General features: G+C 33.3%; 2 protein-coding genes across 2 annotated transcripts; both read right to left on the reverse strand.

The window, feature by feature from the left end:
* Positions 1-2,282: 2,282 nt before the first annotated feature.
* Positions 2,283-7,836, reverse strand: LOC143585621 (putative F-box protein At2g36090). Its single transcript, XM_077067380.1, has 5 exons — positions 7,720-7,836; positions 4,464-5,015; positions 3,550-3,652; positions 3,260-3,446; positions 2,283-2,638 (listed from the first exon to the last, which is right to left on the reverse strand). Exons 2-5 carry the CDS (start codon positions 4,993-4,995, stop codon positions 2,345-2,347), a joined length of 1,116 nt encoding a protein of 371 aa, XP_076923495.1. The 5' UTR covers positions 4,996-5,015; positions 7,720-7,836; the 3' UTR covers positions 2,283-2,344.
* Positions 7,837-13,966: 6,130 nt separating this feature from the next.
* Positions 13,967-17,263, reverse strand: LOC143585622 (small nuclear ribonucleoprotein SmD1a-like). The gene is made up of 4 exons (XM_077067381.1): positions 17,168-17,263; positions 16,991-17,067; positions 14,237-14,428; positions 13,967-14,142 (listed from the first exon to the last, which is right to left on the reverse strand). The coding sequence occupies exons 1-4, from the start codon at positions 17,179-17,181 to the stop codon at positions 14,081-14,083; spliced, it is 345 nt and encodes a 114-aa protein (XP_076923496.1). The 5' UTR covers positions 17,182-17,263; the 3' UTR covers positions 13,967-14,080.
* Positions 17,264-23,387: the final 6,124 nt, after the last annotated feature.

Below are 23,387 nucleotides of genomic sequence, written 5' to 3' on the forward strand. Positions count from 1 at the left end.
TTTATTAATGGTGAAAAAACTAAAAAAAATACGATAAACTAATGAAAATCAATCAGGCTTTTCCTTATATTTTTAGAAGTTTTTATCCCATGTATTACGAGGCTGTTTTATATTATTTATTTTTAATATTTATTTATACTTTTTGTATTTTAATTTTATTTAATATAAGAAAGTTAATAATATACTTAGGATTTGATGATAAATGTGTTTCACAAATAATGAGATGTTATAACACGTTTTGAAAGCTATATAGGTTTGGTGAGATCCATGACTCGTTTATTTTTTTACTATAAAATTGTTTCTTAATTATAAATAACCCTTTTTTAAAAAAATCAGATATTAATTTAGTAAATCTCTATTTTATAGGATTTTCATGTCAAATATTTGGTGAGATTATATAATTTAATGAGATTTTATAACCCGTTTAAGAACTATATGGTTTTGGTGAGACTCATACCCATGATTTCAGGTCAAATATATGAGAAGCCTCTATTTACAAATAGATCAATCTGGTGGCTTAAGAACAATTAGGGAACAACCAGGGAGCTTTTAAAGGTTTCGTTTATATATATTTAAGACATTAAGGTTATAAATATTAAAAAGAGAGAAGAGAAAACTAAAAACAAATATGTTTTTTAAGACATATATATGCCTCCTACAAATATATATATGTAACCATATATAATAATTTGTACATTTCTAACCTTATTATTATAAAATTTGATTAAAAAAATAATTGTTGGTTGTAGTTTTATTGTGACTATATGATTTTCTATTTTACTTTCAAATATTTTTATTACATCATAATGAATTATCTTATTTCTCACTAAATGAGAATAAAAAATAATAAGCCATGGCAATCCTTTTTAGCTTAAATAAATACAAATTATGATGACTCAACATATTGTGTGGATTTATTTAAATATGGAATGTCATAACATAATTCCCGGCCCAAATAATGAAATTGGATATTCTAGCGTTGACTAACAAAAGTCAATTTTCATACACACAGAATTATCGTTGTTTTCATTTAAGTTAATACAAGCAGCATCAATCATTGAAATTCGAACTTAATTATAGTGTTTTTTTTTGAAAGGCGCTTAATTATAGTTAATCACCTTAAATTAAATAAAATATTATTTATTAAGAATATTTTGATGGATATATTTCATGATATTGTAAGAAAATAAAACATCATGCAAAAATGTAATAATATGATCTATTTAGAAATTAGAGCTTATAAAATGCAAAAACTTATGTGCCTTCCCTTAATTTGCTAACAATTTTTTCGTAACCTGGGCAATTTGCAACTGAAGTTTCGAGTAAGGTCAAGACTTGGTGTAAATTCTCTGCGGATATGGAGAACACGCTTAGTTTCAATGACCATACTGGATAAATCGTAAAAAAAAAGATACATGCTATCATTTGAAACGCGAAAAATGACTAAGTCTATAACACCATTACAAGGAAATTAGAAAAGATCATGGAGAATTTACTTTTTATATTTATTCTTCATAACTTGAATTCATAAAAAGTTTATATTAAACAGATTTATTTATAGTAAACATAATAGCTATTTGTAGAAAAAATAAGTCAACTTTTTTATTTATTATGAATTAAAATTGTTTGATTTATACTGAAATATTAATTCATCTTCAATACCATATTAAAATTCATAAATAACATACTATTACAGTAGGCCCTATAATTTATCATCAAGTGTTTAGAAGAAGCCTTTCAAAAATAATAATAATAATTGTGTACTGAAGAACTCTCAAGAAAACATTTTAATCAGAAAATTATCAATTTGATTAATCAAATATTACAGAAAACAAACAACCCCTATGAAATGTGTACTTGCCGGCCTCACCTATTATTATTATTATTATTATTATTATTATTATTATTATTCAACGACATGACATTTATTCTATTATACTTTCCGTGTTATCTTGACTGCAAATTTTATATAAAAACACGTTTAAGAATGAAGTTTTCGAATGCTCACAACTATAAACATACAAAAACATGTCCTGTCATATTTCAAACCTTATAAATCTAACATCTTCCTAAGTGTATAACAGGCTTCAATTAACGTCATGGTTCGTTTGGAAAGTGATAAACAGCCGAATCTACAACATTGGACCATAAACACCCTAAAATTTCGACTGTTACACACGTAGTTGAGAAAAAAATGTAAAAAAGCACGACTAAAGCTCTAATAACTATCTACATTGGAATTTTATTTTATTTTTTTTACAAGTTAAAACGCGCACACAAATAGAGACTTTACAACACAAAAATTCTAAAAGAAAGATTAACAACAAATAACAAACAGCTAATTTTACATAAAATAACAACATAATGTGACAAAAACAGTTATGCTACCTAAAATCCAGAGCTGATCCAACCTGCTTTCATACCTCATCTTTTCTTCCTTAATTTCACTTTGCACTTTTGAATATAAATGACAAGATTCCAATGCCAAATTATAATTCTTGCTTCTGTCACAGCTCAAAGCTTCATTAAGCACAAGCAGACTGTTTCTACCGTTAACATGTGCACCTTCCATGTCACCCAGTTGCATACAAAGTTCAGTCAGGTTAAGAGTCGTCTCGACCTCACTAGCCTCAGTTACCTGCAAACGGGCGAGTTAATGCTTGATAAAACTAGAGCTGTAAACGAGCCGAGCCGAGTCCAGTCGAGCCAGAGTGTTCTCGAGCTCGAACTTAATCGAGTTGGCTTGAGCTCGGCTCGTTTTTTTGATCGAGCTCGAGCTCGTCGAGCCGAGCTCCTTTAATTTTTTTTAAATCTTTTTATTTTATATTTTATATTTTACAAATTTTAATTTTAACGTACATATTATATAAAACTTATAAACTAGAGAATTTATAACTTTATATGTTATATTTTAGTTATTCTTTTATAAGGTTTTAGGTATCGAGTAGCATAATATATGTATAATTTTTATTTATTTATTTATTGGTATTCTATTATTATATATAGATATTAAAATTTAGGGTTTAATCTAAACGAGCCAACGAGCCGACCTAACAAGTCGAGCCAAGACCGAGCCACGAGCTGAGCTGACCCTGGCTCGAGCTCGGCTCGTTTAGAAATCGAGCCGAGCTCATTTGAACAGCCCTAGATAAAACAGGCTTTACCAGTTCAATGATAATGTAAACGGGTCGGGTTGGGGTGACCCGTTGTCCGATAATCCCAACCCGACCGGCTCATCTAGCAACATTTAGTCATTTACCTGAAACTTCATGGCGATGATGCACTCGACCATTTGGCAAGGAAGAATGTCTTCAGCTGGGAGGATTGACCCGAACCGAAGCAAAAAGTCATTTTCGGTGGGCCAGTGTCTTTGACCACCCAACGGACTCCAGCTTGACAAATTGGCTGCTTTTTTGGCTTTTGTGTTCACCACTATCCAACTCAGCCTGTTGTTAGATGCACAAATGCAGCAATCACACAAGTAAATAAACCGAGAATATTGTTATCCAATCTATGTACAATATACATAATTATGTCGGTTTGTATAACCTGATTCCGTCACAAAGTTCTTGCCAAAGTTTCCCGTCTTTTCTCTCTCTTTCCATGGAGGTTACCAGAGGTAGACCATCAGCTACGGAAAGAGTGACGCCACCTGTACAAATGATCTGAATTAAGACCAGCAAGAAATATCAATAACTGATTTTAAATTTTATTTTTCAAAAATAGTTTATTAATTTTGTTAGTAAATTGTCAGAAATCAGTCATAACTACATACCCATGAGTGGCAATTTTGACCCATTAACTTTAATTTGGGTCGATTAAGGTTATGTTTCATCTATACCAAATCGATTTATTTAAAAGTTTAGATTATTATTCTAAGAATATGTTTCTGTAATCATATATTTAAATACAAAAAATACTTATAAAAAAAAATAAACATTTGAACATGAGATTTTTCGGGTCAATCAATCGCGAATTGGCTCATTTGAGCAGTATCATAAAAGTTACATGTTTTGACCCATTACCCAATCCGACCATTTTGCCACGACACATCCTTCCCGTTACTAATATCCGTGTGACAATTTTTTGAGAATTATGAGCAAATTCTACTTATTGGTGTGAGTATAAATCAATTTGTGTTGTATCTTATAACGGGTCAAATATGGGTTGCGTTTATCAATAATAGGTAAACAAGTCAAATCCAGAAAGTGTGAAACAAGTCAAATGGGCCTGAACTCAAATACTTACGATGTCGTATGTAGTTTCATTTAACAGAATCTGGCTTATTATAATAACAAAACAGTTTTTGTAATTACAATTAGAACATTAATTATTTTCCAAATTCAAAAAGGCACAAAAAATGTCAGCAGGTTGACCTGGCGTGTTTTGACCCGTATATGAAACTAACTGTTTTGACCCATTACCCTACCCGCACATTATAAATGCATGAAAAAGAAGCATACCCGTATGATCATCGCCTTGACCCGAAAAGTTGAAAAGATCGATCCGAAACGGGCAATTAAAGAACCAACCATTAAACCCATTAGCATTCGGTATACCCCAGATAACCTTAGAACATATTGTTTTATCTTTATATCTAACATCCACTATGGAAACAAAATCAGAAGGTGAAACATTTTGAAACCCATCAAAATCACCATAGTATTCCGCTTCTGTAAGTTCTTCAGAAAACTCGGGATAATCACTCCATGCAAACTCAGAAACATTCTTGTTAACAATAAGCGGGAAGCAATCTGCATAAAACTTTTTAAAGCCCCCGATTTGTGAGATCAAGTTTTTAACATCATCTCGGTTTGTTGAAGGCCACATTGAAGAACACACGTTTTCCCATAATCTTTCCTCTTTTGACATTGAACTAAACGCTGCACACGCGCATGATGCGCTTGCTAGGGTTGCACCGTCTACCCGGTTTAGTATGTCGTAAAATAGATCACTGCTTAGTGTCGCCATGGTATCAGCAGGTCCTATCGACATTTTTATAGTTTACCGATCATCTGAAGAAGTATGCATTTCAATATTTAATTGCATTGAAAAAAATAAATAGGGTTGTTCATAAAGCTTGTATCTCGTTCGAAATTGGTTCGCTTGTAAACACACTGAGACGAGTTGGCTCGATTTGTAAACAAGTCGAGCCCAGCTCGTTGGCTCGCTCATTAAATTTAAAGCCCAAATTTTAATATTTAAGTTCTAACCCAAAAGTATCGCACATTTTACTATACATAAACTATAAAAAAAATTATAAAATGTGCATTATGTGCATGATAAAAATGTTATTTTTTGATTTTGTATATGTATCAATGTGTGTAAAAACATAAAATTAGTTTTTTTAATATACAAGTTAGCTTGAGCATTTTACGAGCTGATATCGACCTCAACATTTCGGCTCGTTAAGACAAAAAAGCCAAGCCCAAGCCAAGGCAAGCTTGGTTTGTGGGCTTGCTTAGCTGAGTTGTTGGCTCATTTGAATTAAAGCCCAAATTTTAATACATATAAACTACAATACAAAAGTATAACACAAATTTTAATATATATATATATATATTATAAATTCTTTTCTTTATAAACTCTACATTATGTGTATGTAAATAATGTAATTTTTATTGTTTTTATATATATCAATATGTGTAAATATACAAACTTTTCTTTAAAAAGAATAAACGAGCTGGCTCAAGCTCAAAATTTCGGCCGGTTAAGATAAAACGAGCTGAACTCGACTCAGCTCGTTTACAGCCCACTCATAAGTGCCGAGGCCAATTATTCAATATTGGAGTATGCTTCCAGATAATCCTATTACAGATTCATATTCACTGTCACAGTTTCCATATATATAAATTATAAATTCTGAATTATGTGTATGTCAAAATATTTTATTTATTTTTGTTGTTTTTACATATATCAATATGTGTGAAATGTAAATATACAAACTTTTTATTAAGAAACAATAAACAAGCTGGCTCAAGCTTTTTACGAGCTCAACATTTCAGCTTGTTAAAAAAAACCAGCCGATCTGATCCCAACCTGGCTCAACTCAGCTCGTTTACCGGACCAATTGTTCAATATCAAATATGCTTCAAGATATTTATATTACAGATTCATATTCACTGTCTCAGTTTCCATTGTAATATTGTGGTGATTTGAGTTAAAGCCCAAATTTTAATATATATAAATCACAACCCAAAAGTGTAACACACAGTTTATGATACATAAATTATAACTTCTTTTCTTTATAAATTCTACATTATGTGTATGTCAAAATGTTATTTTTTTCTTTATAAATTCTACATTGTGCCCTGCTTGCGGTGCGCGCATATAATGTATATATGTGTGAACCCTCGGGTGGGCAAAAGTAAGATTGCACTAATTTTGACGTTATTTTACTAATTTCGTGAAAATAACGTTAAAAGTGATGGAAGGTTAATCAGGCATCATGTGGTGGCGTTGATAGCCGAAAGACAAGGGTACATGCACCAATCAGCCGGCGTCCCGATGATTGAGTGCTATGTGCCTTATGTAATATGTCCAAGGCTTGATGCAAAACTACTATCGAGCCGGGGTTCTCACCGGAAGCAGCCTCTCTATCCCCATGGGATAGAGGTAAGGCTGTCTACATCTTACCCTCCTCAGACCCTACCATAGCTTTGCTATTGGTGGGATATACTGATGACGATGATGACGATGATGACGATGATGATGATGATGATGATGATTATTTTTTTTGTTTTTTGCATATATCATGTGTAAATATACAAACCCTTTTTAAAAAAAAGCTAAACGAGCTGGCTTGAGCTTTTTACGAGCTGAAATCGAGCTCTTCATTACAGCTCATTAAAAAAAACAAGCCGATCTAAGCCCAACCAGGCTCGACTCATCTCATTTCCATCCCTACTCATAAATACCAAGGCCAACTGTTTAATATTGAAGCATACTTCCAAGATAATCCTATTACAGCTTCATCATATTCACTGTCACTAGGGGTGTGCGACAGTGTGTGGTGTGGTTCGGTGCAGTTTTTGGCTAAAACCAAACCAAAACTTCGGTTTTTGGAGTTTTTGATACCGTTTGGTTTCGGTTTTTCCGGTTTTTTGGATTTCGTTTTGGTTTCGTTTCGGTTTTTTCGGTTTTTGCCATTTGAGCTTCAAAATATTAGGCCGAAAAAAAAAGTTGACAAAAAATAGTTAATTTACGTATAAATAATTTTGTTAATTGTCAAATAATAGACTATTATATATTTGATAAAAAATATTGGAGTTACATATTTATAAAATATTTATAATTTACTTAATATAAAATATTAAAAAAACAAAAAATTAGGATCTCTGTTCGGTTCGATTTTTTCGGTTTTTTTTACATGCAAAACCAAAACCGAACCGTTAGTGCGGATTTTACAAAAACATAAAAACAAACCGTCGGTTTTTGTTTCGGTTCTGTTTTTTCGGTTTCGGATCGGTTTTTCCGGTTTCTTGCTCACCCCTAACTGTCACAGTTTCCATTGTATTATTATTATTATTATTATTATTATTATATACATAGATTGAGCCCTAAAATCCTTACAAATCCAAAATCGAATAATCACAGTTACTATAACACGGAAATGGATCCAATTACAACACTACAGTCAAGCGAATTGCACACAGTATCAAATTGGAGCCCTAATTTGAAGATAACATAACATAAGATAACATGAAATTGTTAGCGTACCTCAAGTAAACAGGCTTTGGTCGGAAACGGTATTAAGTTAATAACACACACCGTGGTGATGAATTGTGATGGAATTTGAAGATTGTTAGGTTAGCTAATTTTAGGGTTTATGAATTTGGGAATGAAATGAATAGAGAGGTGAAGCTTATTATTATTATTATTATTATTATTATTATAAACAACGGTTTCTGTTGTTCGGGTCCACCACAAACATCTTGTCAACCTTTTTTTTCTAAATATCTAATAAAAATGTAGTCGTCATCAACATCGTACTCAGTGGATCTTAATAATTAGGGTTTAAGAATGGTAAGATATATACATTCTTACATCTACCCCGTAATAATATAGAGATATAGAGGTTGCTTCCGTTGAGACATTTGGCTCGATAGTAGTTTTGCATCTCACAACGTTATATGCGTGTTACAATGATAAAAAATAAAAGATCTATGAGTAACTACACTTATCTAATGATGACATCTACTCTTTTAATGACACAATGATTGTCAAGTGACAGCGACTGGAATGGTTTCTCAGTAAACGTTCAAGTCAAACTCTAAAGTTATCGTGAGTTTGATTAAGACAATATAGTCTGACCAGAGTAGGGTAACTAGGCTTTCCAAATTGGAGCGTAACACACAAGAAAGTTGTCATTAAAAAAACTGTATTTCTTTGATTAAGCTGGCAAAAAGAGATATACGATTCTACTTTTTTAAGTGAGTTTTGATTCACGCTTTGTTGTTTTTTTTTCTTTTCTAAGCAGGGCCGTCTCTTGGGTAAGCCTAATAAGGCGAAGGCTTTGGACCTCCAGTTTTATAGGGCCTCAATCTAAAATATAGGTTTGTATTATGTGTTTTCGAAAGTCGTTTTTTTAGAATTAATAACTCAGATATTAGCCACAAGTTTAGGAGGAACGTCACGTACCCATTATCATTGCATATCATCCATATTCTATAATTCGTGGATACTCTTTATAGCTATACACAAGAAAAAAAGGCCTCAACATTTTAGTTAATTTTAGGCCTCCGAACACGTTGAGCCGACCCTGTGTCTAAGCATCGGTGTATATTGATGAATCTATTGTTTAATGGGTGAAGACAAATGTCTTTAATTGGTTGTTTTAATTATGATATTTAGTATGATCATCTTAGAGTTATGGGTATTCGTTGTTGCAATTTGGTTTTTTGAGCAAGTTGTGTAACCCTTGTAAGAATTGTCATGTCATAGATCAATTGGGCATGTCAGTTTTGTAGCAGAGATCTTAATTATCCAGATGGTTGTGAAAACTAAGCCTTCAATGTCCATTGACATCGATCGTATTAAAGGTTTTGAACAACTCCATTAACAACCAATTAACAAGACGCCAAATCAATCAACAACTCTTCCAACCATGTAGCATTAAAGGTTTTGAGTTGTGGTCATGTATAGTTTGGTTGTTTCTTAACACATGTCGATTATTTTTTGATAGATATCGATCGTATATGGATGATGCATCCGCCACCTACCCTCATCAATTGTGCTATAAATATGGTTTATTATTTGTTTCTTGGTTCCTAATCATTCATATATAGTACATGATGATTACAACTTTTGGCTTTCCGTATAAAGCAAAATTATTTTCTGAGAGGAACGCAAAGCCTAATATATAAATATTGAAAATAACAAAACATACATAAACATTATTTGGTTTAAAGCACTTACGTTACATGTATACTTCTTAAAACAAGTTCATAAAACTGACATTGTAGAGATGTTGTAAGGTCTGACTTTTTCCTTTAACTTACGTTACATGTGGATGCTCCACTCTACATGGCCACCTAAATTTTAGAGTTAATTGAAGTGACATGTTAAAGGAACACTCTCAATGAGAGTTATACTAACGTACACCCGCCTCTCTTTTTTTAATACTGGTCTTTTCGTCTAGTATAATAGCATTTAGACTTAGCGGTTTTTCAAACGGGTGTTTAGAAAAATGTTTTTTTTTTTGAATGAGTGTTTAGCCCTTGCAGATTTTAAGCCTGAAAATCAATTAAGTCGGTAGGAGATTGATTAATAGATTTTTAACTAATTATTGAAGCTAGAATAGAAAGGAAAAAACTTAATTGTGCTTTTTAACGGAGTTAGTTAAGTGTTAGGGGTCAAGACTCAAGAGGGGAAGATGACAATTAACAACCCATCCCATAAGTTTTTAATTATTTGTTATGAATTATTTTTAATATAAAAATCATAATATTGTTATTTGTCAATAAATAACAATAATTTATTATCATTGATATGATATTATTATTTATTAATACTACTATTAGTAGTAATACACATAATAATTACAATCATAAGAATAACGTGGGATTTTTCAGAGAAAGGAAAAGTAATCAATATTTTTTCCTTATAATCAACTTTTTATTTAAAAAACTTGAGACTAGCAAGTAACTAGCCACCTAGATACACCAATTCACACCCGATTACAACATAAAGTTGAGACTATCAATACTACGATTATTAGTGTTATGTTTCTTTGAGTTATATTGTGTGTATATATATCTTTTTATTCAAAAACGCTTATTGTGACTTCATTTGGCTTCCTTTTATGTAGCATCCCCGTGCACGACTCATATACATATATAGCGTGGCGTTGATTTATAAGTTCGTTTGATAGAAACGTAGATTTGTAGATATGCGATATGTCTATCGAGTCAACTACATCGAGAGGTACTATTGTAACGCCATTGGTTTGACTGTCGACACTATCCGTGTGATAGTCTTTGTTATATTGTACGAGAACTTTCATATCAATTAAGAGGCACATAGACATATCATTAGATATAACTAACATTAACATAATTATTTTAAGGTCATTTAAACTTAGGGCAAGAGAAGTGAATGCGGTAAACCAAAAACGGGTACCCTGCTTGAAAGTCGAACGCCGCTGTGAATTTAACCACCCAAAACGGATACCCCAAATCACGAGCTACTGCTCGATTAAAAATGGAAGAGTGTGAGAGCCATGAGTGTGAATTAAATCAATAATAATAATTAATTCACAAAGTATGGGTTTTCTTGCCCCACTCTTCATCCATCTTTGCGGCCTGGTAGAAGACTAGAAAGTTTGGATTATTCAATAGAAACCCAAGTTTGATATCCACTTGTGTTACTTTTTATGGATTATGACAATGAAGTGTTTAAGTCAGGCCTTTTGCAAGACTGTCAGTTCGAATCTCGAGTCCACCCGGATTTTCGTCTCACCGTGTGTAGGGGTGCAAACGAGCCAAGTTGAGCTCGACTTGTTTAACTTACACGGAGCTCGAGCTCTATTTTCGAAGCTCGAGCTCGACTGGTGAACAGATTTTCAAGCTCGGGCTCGTCTCGTTTACTATATCTTAATTAATTTTAATATATTTATAATTACCTTTTATTTATCTTTCTTTCAATTATAATTTTATGTATAAAATAATATATTATTTAGTTATTATATTATAACATTACATATATTAACTAATAATTATTAAATATACACATTAAAATATTATACAAATGACATGTTCGTTTAGACTCACGAGCCGACTTGAGCTTAATAAGTGAAGTTCAAGCTCAAGCTCGATTACACCCCTAACCGTGCAGTATGGTTTCCCGAAAAAACGCACTGACCAAACTCTGAAGTCAACGTGAGCGGTCGACACAACAAAATCTGGCTAAAATGGAGCAACAAGCTTTCAAACCAAACCATGTAAACAACAAATTATAAAACAAATTCATCAAAATTAAACGCAAACACACTAAATAAAAACCCTAATCCAATCCAAATATCAATCAATTCCAAACGATGAAACCTTACACCACATAAATATATATATAACTCACATAACTGAATTAGAACAACAAACTCTTACTACTCATCAGACGCTGCTATTGCTTCTTCAGCAGCAGCCACAAGTTCATCCACAGACTCCTTAGCCTCAGTATCCACGTCAGCAGCAGCGTCATCAGGATCACGAGCAGGATCAGACTTATCGATGGAGGCTCGAGCCTTATCGAGCCATGGCTTGAAGGCTAGCTCGATTGTGGCCCAGCCGAAAGCTAGGGCTCCGATGACCACCAAGACTTGTTTGAGAGGTGATGAGGTCATGTTGTTGTTGGTATTGAATTTGTTTTGTGAGATTGAAAGGTTTGAATATTATTATAGGATTGAAATAGGAGTGTTTAGAGATTAGGGTTAGATTTAAGAGGACCAAGTAACGCCTCATTTTTGGTTTCTTCTTGAGACGACGGACCAATACCATTCGTGCCTTCTTTGGATAGATAACATACATACCTACGTCTGTATTTGGTTTTTTTTAAATGAAAATATCGCGGCTCCTTAAAAGCTTGAATCGAGTCGGGACTCAAGGATGAATTTTACGTATCAAGTTTGACTAGACTCGTGAGCATAATGTCAGGGAGTTATATTCTAAGACTTTGTGTGGCGTTTGAAGGTCAGCCAATCGGTCCGCTTATGATTAGGGTCTGTTGGTTTCATCCTACCGAGCGGCAAAAGCTGTGTCCGTCGTGCAAGCACGACTAGGCATGTAGCCTCCTTACCTGTTGAGGTCGTGTCTGATGAAGTCTGAGACAAGTCAAGAAACCCAAACGTTTCAATACAAATCAAGTATTTTGATCTTCAAATATTTGTTCCGTGACACTAAACAAAGATCTTCAAATATGGTTACATAAATAATATTATTTTATAAAACAGTTTTAATATATATATATAAAATATTGCTAATACAATTATATATTTAATTAATATGACCAAGTCAAGTTGAGCTTGTACTTTAAAATAAAGCTCAGCTCGAAACAAACCGAGCTCGCTCTCTATTAACTTAAATCCGTCGAGCACAAATATCGGGCCCAGCTAGTTTACACCATTTACTATCGTTAAATAGTTGGCAAATTGAAAATAAATAATCTCAACTTTTGTATATTTGCCGATAATAATCCCAACTCGGAAAAAACTTAACGACGTTAAATGTTTTTTAACGGATGTCCATTGAGACAAAAAAAGTTGAAAGTTGAGACCGCTAGTAGTGATTTTTAAAGTTATGATTGTTATCGGCCAATATAAAGTTAGGATTATTTTAATTAAGCGTAGGTTGCACATAAATAGCACTATTTTACAATCGGGTATATCTAACAGTTTTATAATCTTACTTACGCTATGTTCCTGAGTTTCATCTAACAAGGGAAAAGAAAGGAAATGAATCAGGAGAGAAAAGAAATGAAAGGAAAGGAAAATATGTAGTTTTTTTTCGTGTTCCCGAGTTTAATGGAAAGAAAAGAAACTTATACATTTTATGTGTTCCCGAGTTAGGAGGAAGAAGAAAAGAAAATTGCAATTTTACTATCATACCATTTTAGTAACACGAGATAACATTCGTTGGCTACTCTCTTTAACAAAATTTGGTCAAAACTCAAAAGAATGACAAATCGATCAAATCACTAACACAAACAACAACAAAACTTGAATTAGGATCTAGGCAGGCAAAATAATTTCAAATTTGAGCTACTTGAGCCAAAAAAATGGTAGTTAAAAATTGGGTCATTTACAGCTTCTGAACTTTAATAATGTAATACATAAATTATCTATACATAACTAACAATCTGACAAAATAATCAAATAAATGAATCAAATAGGTCATTAACAAAAGAAGAAAATGCACAGTGTAATTGATCAATATGATATAAAGATTTCACATAACTTTTTAAAGCAAGAAACAAAACCTAAAACTATAATCAGTTGAACTTACCTGATAAAAGGAACGAAGGTGAGAAGAAAGTTGCAGGTGGCGGTGTTCTTGAGCGTCGCTGCTTCGGGGTATGGTTGTTGATTGATGGAAATTTGGTTCAGGGTTCCAGGGAAGATGAACTAAAGTTTGGAATTTGAGTTTGATTAAATCTCTTCTGCTTTATTTTCCCATCCTTAAAAATACTCTGGAACACCTATTTTTCTTATTTTCTCACACTTTTCTTTCCTTTCCCTCTATTATTTTAACTCAGGAACAGAGCCTTAAAGCTAAGAGTGTAAAGTAACGAAGGCACTCTTGAGTATAAACAAGCTCATGCTTAACAGGACAGCTCAATAGGCTCACAAGACTGTTACATATAAATAAATACAACAGGATTTGTATAAAATATATATTACTTGCTTATGACAGTGATATATATTATGACTTGGCTAGTTAGAGCAATGGGTTAGAAATAGAATGGCATAAGGTGGAAATGGGAAGTTTAGCATTAAGGGAAAAAAACTCACAAGACGATCAAACTATCCATGTTCAGTCCAACAACAATACAAGTGTTTACAAAACCAAATATAACAAGTCTCTAAAAATTAACGGCCTCGGCCACGACCACGTCCGCGACCCCGGCCCCTTCCACGTCCCACCGGTTTCCCTGAAACAATTTTAATAAATGTGAATACAATATCAGAGGCTAATTTCAAATCGAGATAATTACAAATAGGTAGTTAATTTCAACTCAAGATTACCTGCAGTTGGCTTCTTTGGTTTGACACGAGGTGTTTCTTCAACCAGCAAAGTCTCGAGGTTTAAGCTGTCGGGTAAGATGTAGTATCTGATATTGTTGCCCCTGACACTTAGGTGATCCAAGGTCACTGGATTTTTCCCCTTTAAAGTGAGTTTAACCGTCTTTAAATGTGTGTTCATACTAATATCCACTCCTGTAACATAAAAAAAAAGGTCAAAATCAAAGCTCGGTGACAAGATATTTGACAAATGGTCCCGGTTATGAACATGAAGATAATCAAAAGAAAACATCTAGTATCTTTCTAATTAATTTTCATCTGTTTGGACTAAGACTGAAGCAGCTGGAAGCACCAACCACAATCAATGCAAGTTTCGATCTAATCATTATTTTGTACTCATTGAAGGGCATTTTAGAGATTTCAGTGACAATCAAACATTATAAATAACTATATGCAAGTCAATTAGTCTGATTCTTTGTTAGATCGAGTATGTAATAGCATTTGAACATGTAGACACAAGAAAAATGCCAAATACTTAAGTCACTTATAAATGGAATAAATAAGGTGGCACATTATATTCTTATCTCTTAACAGGAAATACAATAAAAACAAAAAAAATAGCCTAAACATAGATGGGCCAAAAGTCACCAAAAATGTACTTTTAATGCATAAAACCTCATAAATTATTGCCAAAAATATATAATTGATGTAATCATATTCGGCTACTCACAAAACATTGGACATAATATATTTTTATGGGTCAAACCAGCCTGGCCCACCCCGGCCTGTTTTAATTGGTACAAAAAGTTTGAGATCTACATGCAATAAAATTGAAAAGAAACATACAATTGAAAAGAAACAAGATCTTAAAATCTACATTAATAAAGCACTGCTACTTAAACTACACACCCCTAAAAACCTACAAATATATTGCAATTGCCACAGAATTAAAGTTAAAAATGTAACAAAAAACTAAGTAAAAAATAAGTGCTTATAAATGTACAGGTTCAGGTATAATTCCATATACTTAAAAGTCGAAAAAAGCTGATTGATCAATCTGTTGAATCGACAACTAATAAAAAACTAACCATCATCCTGCAAAGTCAGTTTCCAAAATCTATAATCTTAATAACTAAAGACAAAGGTTTTAGATTTCTTATTTCTTGCATTTGACCAATACCAAGTGTCAAACAAAAGCCAAATCGCATAGCAATATTTGTAATGCATTAGATTTAAGATCAAACTTCAAATTACACCAGCAGGCTATTAGTTACACTAGACCAACTTCGCTATTGTGTTCAGCATTGTGGCACACATTGACTTCAATTGCACAACTTTAATAATATATAAAACATAAGGGTGGTCAAAGAACGTAATGGTAAAATTTGCATGTTTTATATGAGACATGAAGCAGCATTGACCCAAGTAAATTAACACTTAAAATATGTGATTGACTGATTGCAACCACTTATTAGTTGTTACCTAAAGAAAGAAATGATTAAACACTTTCATGATAGTTAGTTATCATATCAAGTATTTAAACCATAGCTACAAAACAATTATGCAGTCCAGTGGACTTAACTAGCCTAATGCCTATAAGCTGTCTAAAATTGTATATGCATGATGATAGTATATCAGACTTTGTAGCCTAAGTCCAAATCTGACTAACATTAATGAATGAACACAAAGGTGTACGGTTATATATATTCTAAAAGGGCCTAAACAGGTTTTCATGGTGACAGGATCCACTTATGAAACATGACCAGGCATAACTCTGTTACAATGACAGTGATTTTATAGCCTACAATGTTGATGTCTGGTAACTATTCATTTTAACCTTTGCATGATTTTTACTTATATGCTATTAATTAACCATCCCTTAGCTGTTGGCTGTATGAAACTATGTGTAATGTTTACATGTTAATTTTTAATTAAATCTTGTAGTATGTCATTCACCTAGTGACAGAGCTTCTAGTATCGAGTGTCGATTCTACAGAGTGGTAAGACTACTAAGATTAAATATTTATTTAAAAATAAGTTTAAGGAGAACTGCATAAACACAAACTGCTAACGGAACGTGTGTAACAAAAACAAAACAAGAAAAACAAACACACTGTTTATACAAGTTGAAAACTAATAGAAACTATGGAACACTTAATGCTTCGACTGTTTTCCTTGTACACCAAATCTATTTGAAAATTTACACCGCGGTAACCAATATCTCAAATATTATTAAGGGGTGTTTGGCCTAGCTTTTTTTTTACAAAATAAGCTTAACTTGGTGTTTGGTTTAGCTTTTTAAGTTGTGCTTATTAGCTTATATAAGCTAATTTAAAGAAGCTTATTTGAAGATGGTTTTTTAGCTTATTTGAAGAAACTTATTTGTGTAAGGGCGTAAGTTACTCATTTGTCCTCAAATGGTGGTGGATTAGTAATTACTGAAGCAACTTATTACTCTTAATAAATTAAAGAATGGTGGATTTAACAACTTATTAAGACGCATAATTAACTTGTAGAACATAAGCTAATCCAAACACTTAGAAATAGCTTATCAAATAATAGAAAATAAGCTATAACCTACTTTAAAATATAAGCATAAGCAAAAATATTATATTATAACATTGCATTACAAACATGACCTAAAACCTAATCACTGTAAAACCACAACAAATTCAAATCATCATTAACTCAAACCCTAGAACACACAATTACAGTAACAAATTCACGTAAACATAATAAAATCAAAACTACTCGTACCAGTAATAGTGCCGTGAACAACAGTGCCGTTTTTGAGCTCAATCGACACAGTCTCATTGTTCAGCTTCATCAAAAACCTAACAAACAGATCGTTAATCAATTAGTCGCATAAGAAACAATAATAAGTTATATAAACCGTTAGAGGATGTAAATAATAATAATAATAATAATAACTACCTGACGAGCTTCATTGCCGGAGAGTTTGCAGTTAAACGATTCGCCGGAGATGAAGGGTTTTGGTGAATAGTGATTTAGGGCTTCGGCACGATAATAATAATAATAATAATAATAATGTGTGTTATGTTACGGTGTGGTTTATTTATATATATGGGCCAGGTTAAGGTCCATTTAGAAAGCCCATGGTCTAACAGGTTTCGAGTCAGGTTGGGTTTGAGCTCAAGCTCGAGCTTGAAATTAAACGAGACAGCTTGGATAAGCTCGACATTGATATTTGAGTTAAACGAGCCTAAGATTGAGCTGAGACATGACCGGGCCGAGCTAGGGTCAAGTACGGCTCGGTTACAAAATGAGCGAGCTCGGCTCACGTCGTTTCGAATCAAGTTTTTTTTTTTTTTTTGCTATTTTATTTGAGCGAACTACGAGTCTGGAATTTTTTAACATACCTGGTATCGAGAGAGAGTTTGAACATAAAATAAGTTTTGAGCTTATTACAAGTCTTGTTGTTGCTAGTGGGGGGCATAAAATGGGTAAAGAAAAGATAAAGTAGTTTTCTTTTATCTTGTTAAGACTGTCTTTTACTCATTCATGTCATTGAAAATATGAATCGAATAGGCTCGGACAAACGAAAAGTATATGTGATATGTTGAAGCAAACACTCGTGTTTTTTAAATAATAATTACAATAAAGTGTAAAGAAGACAACTAAAAATTATTGACTCCAAGGCTGGGTTGCTGATAATCAAAGTTGCATTTTCATATAGGAACCTTTGAAAACCGAAAAAACCATTATTTGAACACGCTAGCTTGAATTATGTGTTCCCTGTATTGAACGATTAATATACATTTAACAATTTGACAATTGTCATGTACAAAAATTATACTTAATAACAAACAACCAAAAATTTGAACATTATCATTTCATTGGTGAACATCATTTCAATGGAAAAATCTTCTGTGAGAAACCTACGATCCTAAACATATTGAAAGTATCATGACTCAAACCTTAATAACATAATCATTGTTGGGTACGTCGATCTCATTAAGCATGAGACTGTTCTTGGATGCTTCATTGACCTGTGGTAAATATACGATGCGTAATCGAATAATTATTGTTTTGCTTTGAGAGGAATTTTGTATTTGACAAAATGAGATAAATAACTTATAATAACATACATTTCTTTCGAACCATAGATGTAATGAAGTTTTAGTAAATATTTTATAGTCAACTTATAATAACTTAAAAACTATACAAATAAAAATATTATTAATTATAAGCGGGTTTTGTGAGATACATAGTAGCCAATGTTTTCATACCAAGAACGGACATCGAACCAAACGTCTTACCGGATCACAGTTCAGACCGGACGTTGAACTGGATGACGTCATAATTAATTTAAAAATATTCAAATATTATATATTCTAAAAATATTAAAGGTCAAATTTAGTAATTGTAAAAGATTAATATAATTTTGGTTTTACGCTTGAAAAAAAGGTATAATTATATACGTTAAATCAAGGAATCAAACACAATTACCATTTAAGTGAGGTCTTAGGTTCAAGACGTCAAACAATAATTTATTTTTCAAAATTTTACCAAAAGACGGTTGTTAATTGGTTTGGCTATTGGAAACGACCGCAAGTTATACAATTAGAAAACGGTCCATGTAATGCAATAATTTATTTCTTATTTAAAATGTTTGATATATCTACTTGACATTCTATTATGTACAATGTAAAAATGTCAATAAGTCTTCTTATAAATTTGAATAAAGCAAAACCATACACTTTATATAATCGTGTGATTAAACTCGTGTCATGGATAAGGTGTCGTTTTGTAATTATTAATTAATTTTGTTATTTAATTATAAAGCTAGCTAGACATAGCTAGCTTAAATCTAGCTGGTTTCAGATTACATGATCCAGCATACATAAATCAAGATGAAGAAGAAGATGATCATCATCCTGTTTATGTTTATTATGATTTGCATGGTTAACAACGATCTTCATGCATCCAATGTCGTCGAAATGCCAGGAGAAGGAGGCGGTGGTGGTGGTGATGGTGGTGGAGACGGAGGTAGTAGTTTTGGTGGTGGTGTTGGTTATCCAGTTGGTAGTGGTTATCCAGCTGGTGGTGGTGTAGTAAGGAATTACAACATCCCTTCTCTTCGTTGTACGCTTGTGGGCTTATTATTATTATTATTATTATTATTATTAATCCGTGTTGTGTGCTAAACTTATCTATCAAGGATCTTTGTTTTGCATATGTAGTGTTGGAATTCATATGTTATGGTTCAAATGTTTTTTTTTTTGGTGTGTGTTCTTGTGTTGTATCTATGGTATTAATTTCATCTAATTAAATAACTCATGTTTGAAAAAATAGGCAATAATATTATTCTTTTTATTTATATCCTTTAACGGCAAACAGACATCTGGAAATTATAATTCTTGCTCCTTTGATCTACATATATAATGTAATGTTTAGAAAAGTATGATATTTTTATATTATTTTAACTTAGGTTTTCTAAAGCTAAGAGTGTGCGGGGTGGGGTTGGGGCTGTTCACGAACCGAACACGGACTTACTCATACCTGGTTTGGTTTGAAAATGAACCGAACCGAGCGGATTGAATTTAAAGAAACAAACGATATTTTGATGCTTGAACTTGGTTTGGTTTGAAACCAAGCGGCTTGGTTCAACTTGATTTCATACAAAGTTTTCAATTTTAGATTTATAGAACTTCAAAATATTATTAATTCAAGACTTTTAACTACAGAATTACAAATTTTGTCCTTTAAAAAAAGCCAAATCATGGTTCGTGTCCTTTTTTTAGTTTCTTTGCAGGCAGTGTCCTTTAAACATTTTTTTCCTACACGTTATGTACTTTACGCTAACTGGGTTACAAAAACTCAGTAAATACCCTCACGTGAGGCGCATGTAAGTGGTTCAAATATAGTATTGTAAAAATAAATAATATATATTAAAGTGATTCTCTCTCTCTCTCTCTTTCTCTCTCTCTCTTCTCGTCTTCTTCTCTGTCTCCACACCAACACCACCACTTCTTAGCCACCAAAAATCAACTCCTTTTCTTCTTAAATCCGTTCTCCGGTCATCTTCTCCCGCGAGGAAGATGAAACCCTAATTAACAGCAACTATCCTTCTTGTTCGCTACATCTGGGAGGTTTAATGGAGAGTTGACCGGGTCGGGTTTTGGAAAAGGATGGGTTAGGTGAATTGGGTTTTCGGATACGGGTTTTGGAAGAGGATGGGTCGGGTTCGGTGATGGGGATCGTTTGCGTTTGTGAACGGAAAGTGTGGTGGCGGTTTGTGAGATGGAGAGGAGGTGGTGGTTGGAGATGGGTGGTTGATGGCGGCGGTGTGGATTTGGGAGTGATGATGATTGGTGGGTTGAATGGAATGGAATGGAATCTTCTCTGGCGTTGTCTTCTCCGGCGAGATTTGGTTCAAACTCGTCGGAATCGTAATGGCCGATCTGGGTTTCAACGGGAAACCGATTACCGGCGTGAATTGGATTTGGGTTTATGGGTTCGTAGTCGTTCGTCGGAGTTTGACCGGAAAACTGTATTCCGACGGCGGCGGGGTTAACTGGATCTGGGTTTGAGATATTTGAGTGTCAAAGTTGAAGAAGAAAGAATTTATTGTTATTGGATCTGGGTAAAGTGGATCTGGGTTAACTTGATTTTTATGGAAATGGGTTAACTGGATCTGTATGTGAATTTATTGTTATTATTATTAATATGAGTATATGAATTTGTTTTGAAAAGACCAATATGCCCTCACATGTGCCTCGCGTGAGGGAATTTAACTGAATTTTTCTAACCTAGTTAGTGTAAATGACATAACGTGCAGGAAAAAATGTTTAAAGGACACCGCCTGCAAAGAAACTAAAAAAAGGACACGTAATTTGACTTTTTTTAAAGGACAAAATTTGAAATTCTGTCAATTTTAAAATGTATAAACTTCCAACTTTAAAATGTCTAAAACTCAAAGTTAACAACAAAACATATATAAAATGAGCGGCGAGGGTTTAGATTTAAACTTTGAAGTCAACACAAAAGAGGGAAATTTTAAAAACTTCAAAAATAATATATTTTTTATATATACATAAAATTTATATATATAACTAATAAATAAAAAATAATTCGGGCAAAACGAACCGAACCAAACCGAGCAAGACTTTGCTCGTGCTTAGCTTGGTTTTAAATCGAACCGAGTCGAACAATTCACTTCCAACCGGAGCAGAAATCGAACGAGCATTTTTCAAGAGAGAGAGCGACGAGGAGTTTGGACTTTGGACAACCCTATGTGGGGGTAGGGAAATCCCTGGGAAAGGCGAAACAGGGAAGCCGGAAACCATTCACCGAATTTCACCTATTTGCAAGAAGAAAAACATCAAATTGAGGAAATTTGATCTGGGAAAAACAGTAACACCATCCAGAGAATGAGGAAATGGGGAAGATGATGGATCATGGAAAACATGGTCGAAGAAAACACACATTTAATTGTGATATTTATTATTATTAGTCTAAAATTATAATTAACTTTACAGGAAGAATGGAGATTTTTATCTTCAAAATAATTAATTCCAAACTGAAACAAACCCAAATATCATTAACTTCCATTCATACATGTCCTATGCTATAAAAAAATTTTGGTCAACAAAATATTTTTATTAAGAGACAAATTTTAACTCGAGCTCGAACTCAAACCTAAAATATCTAACTGAATGTCGAGATTTGAAAATGCAAGATCTCCTTGACTTAAATGCTTAAACACTTGATGGATGAAAATTAGATACGCTTTCGATATTGTTCGACCAAATATCATTAACTTTCATTCATACATGTCCCGCGCTAATTCATGCATATAATCAACATCATACACTCACGACTATAAGACCACTTGAAAATCAATTATAATCATCAACCAACTAATGATATCGATCTTCAAGACTATGTGTTATGGAGCATGGTTAGCTATTATTTTTAAATAACGAAAAAAATGATTTGTCTGGTTTAGAATTGAGTTGGCCCCACACCCCTTGCCCTTAGCGTCGTTACCCAGTTAGCGCTCAAATGGGCCATTTCCCTTAGCGGCTTATCGCCCTATTCTATAACAGTTTAGTGCCTGGCGATGCTTACGTAGACAAGAATGACACCCCTTCAGAATCACCAAAACACATGGTCTTACCATAACTAATAAAGGAATAACACTTTATACAAAAACCATAGGTTGTGTGTTGTCGCTGAAGCCAACATGTGAATTCATCAAACCATATTATGCCGTGACACTGACCGAAACCCAATCCTTCAACCCTTGCCGGTCGCACCACCGGTGAATTCACTCCGTTGTTATTCGCGCCCGCTGAATTCATCCATTCGCGAGCCAACCCGTCATTCTTCTTCCTTTAGCCCAAGCGACCACGCTCGCCCAGGGTCGCGGCACTCGCTCTCGTCGAGGGTGTTGTGGTGTTCGTGGCCACGTGGCTCATGCCACTCGCTGAATCCGGTGCTCACTTGACCACAACACATAGCCTTACTAGGTTTATATAATAATAATAATAATAATAATCTCTACATACTATTAAAGCAAGATGCATTTTCCACTTGTCAAGCTTTTAGGACCTCCACATCAATGCCACCTCAAGGCCATGTCACCCATTACCTTTCATAATAATGGCAACTCATCCACTAACCTATATTTAAACCAACATTTCTTAATTTTTTACCCCTAATCAACTCTTTCTCTCTTTTTATATTTTAGATGGATCTCTTTTCTCCTATTCATATATTCCGACGAATATGGATGTAGATTTGTATTAATTTCCCGGTAAGTATATATTTTATAATAAACTTCCGATCTTGATCTATCTATTTCCGGCAACATTAAATTTTTTTCCGGTTATTGTTTCCTCTAACTTTTTATCTTTATTCTCATTGTTAATTGATTTTATTAAAATCAGTTTAGGTTGTAAATCATAAACGGCGATGAAGGTTATATGTGGACGTATTAATTTTTTTCGGTAAGTATTTCCGGTAAGATTTTCCGTTGAGTTTTTCCGGCTATGTGTTATACCTTTAACAATCGTTGCTTTTGATTATTTCAGGTTATCTACCCGATTTATTTGCTCAAGTTTTCTTTTTAGTTTGTTAATCAAAATCTTATATTCCATTTTTTCGTTTTCCCGCTAAGTATTTCAGG

Source organism: Bidens hawaiensis, unplaced genomic scaffold, assembly GCF_021521415.1.
Source record: "Bidens hawaiensis isolate Kalapana, Puna unplaced genomic scaffold, B.hawaiensis_p1.1 tig00033913_1, whole genome shotgun sequence".
Classification (NCBI taxonomy): Eukaryota; Viridiplantae; Streptophyta; class Magnoliopsida; order Asterales; family Asteraceae; genus Bidens; species Bidens hawaiensis.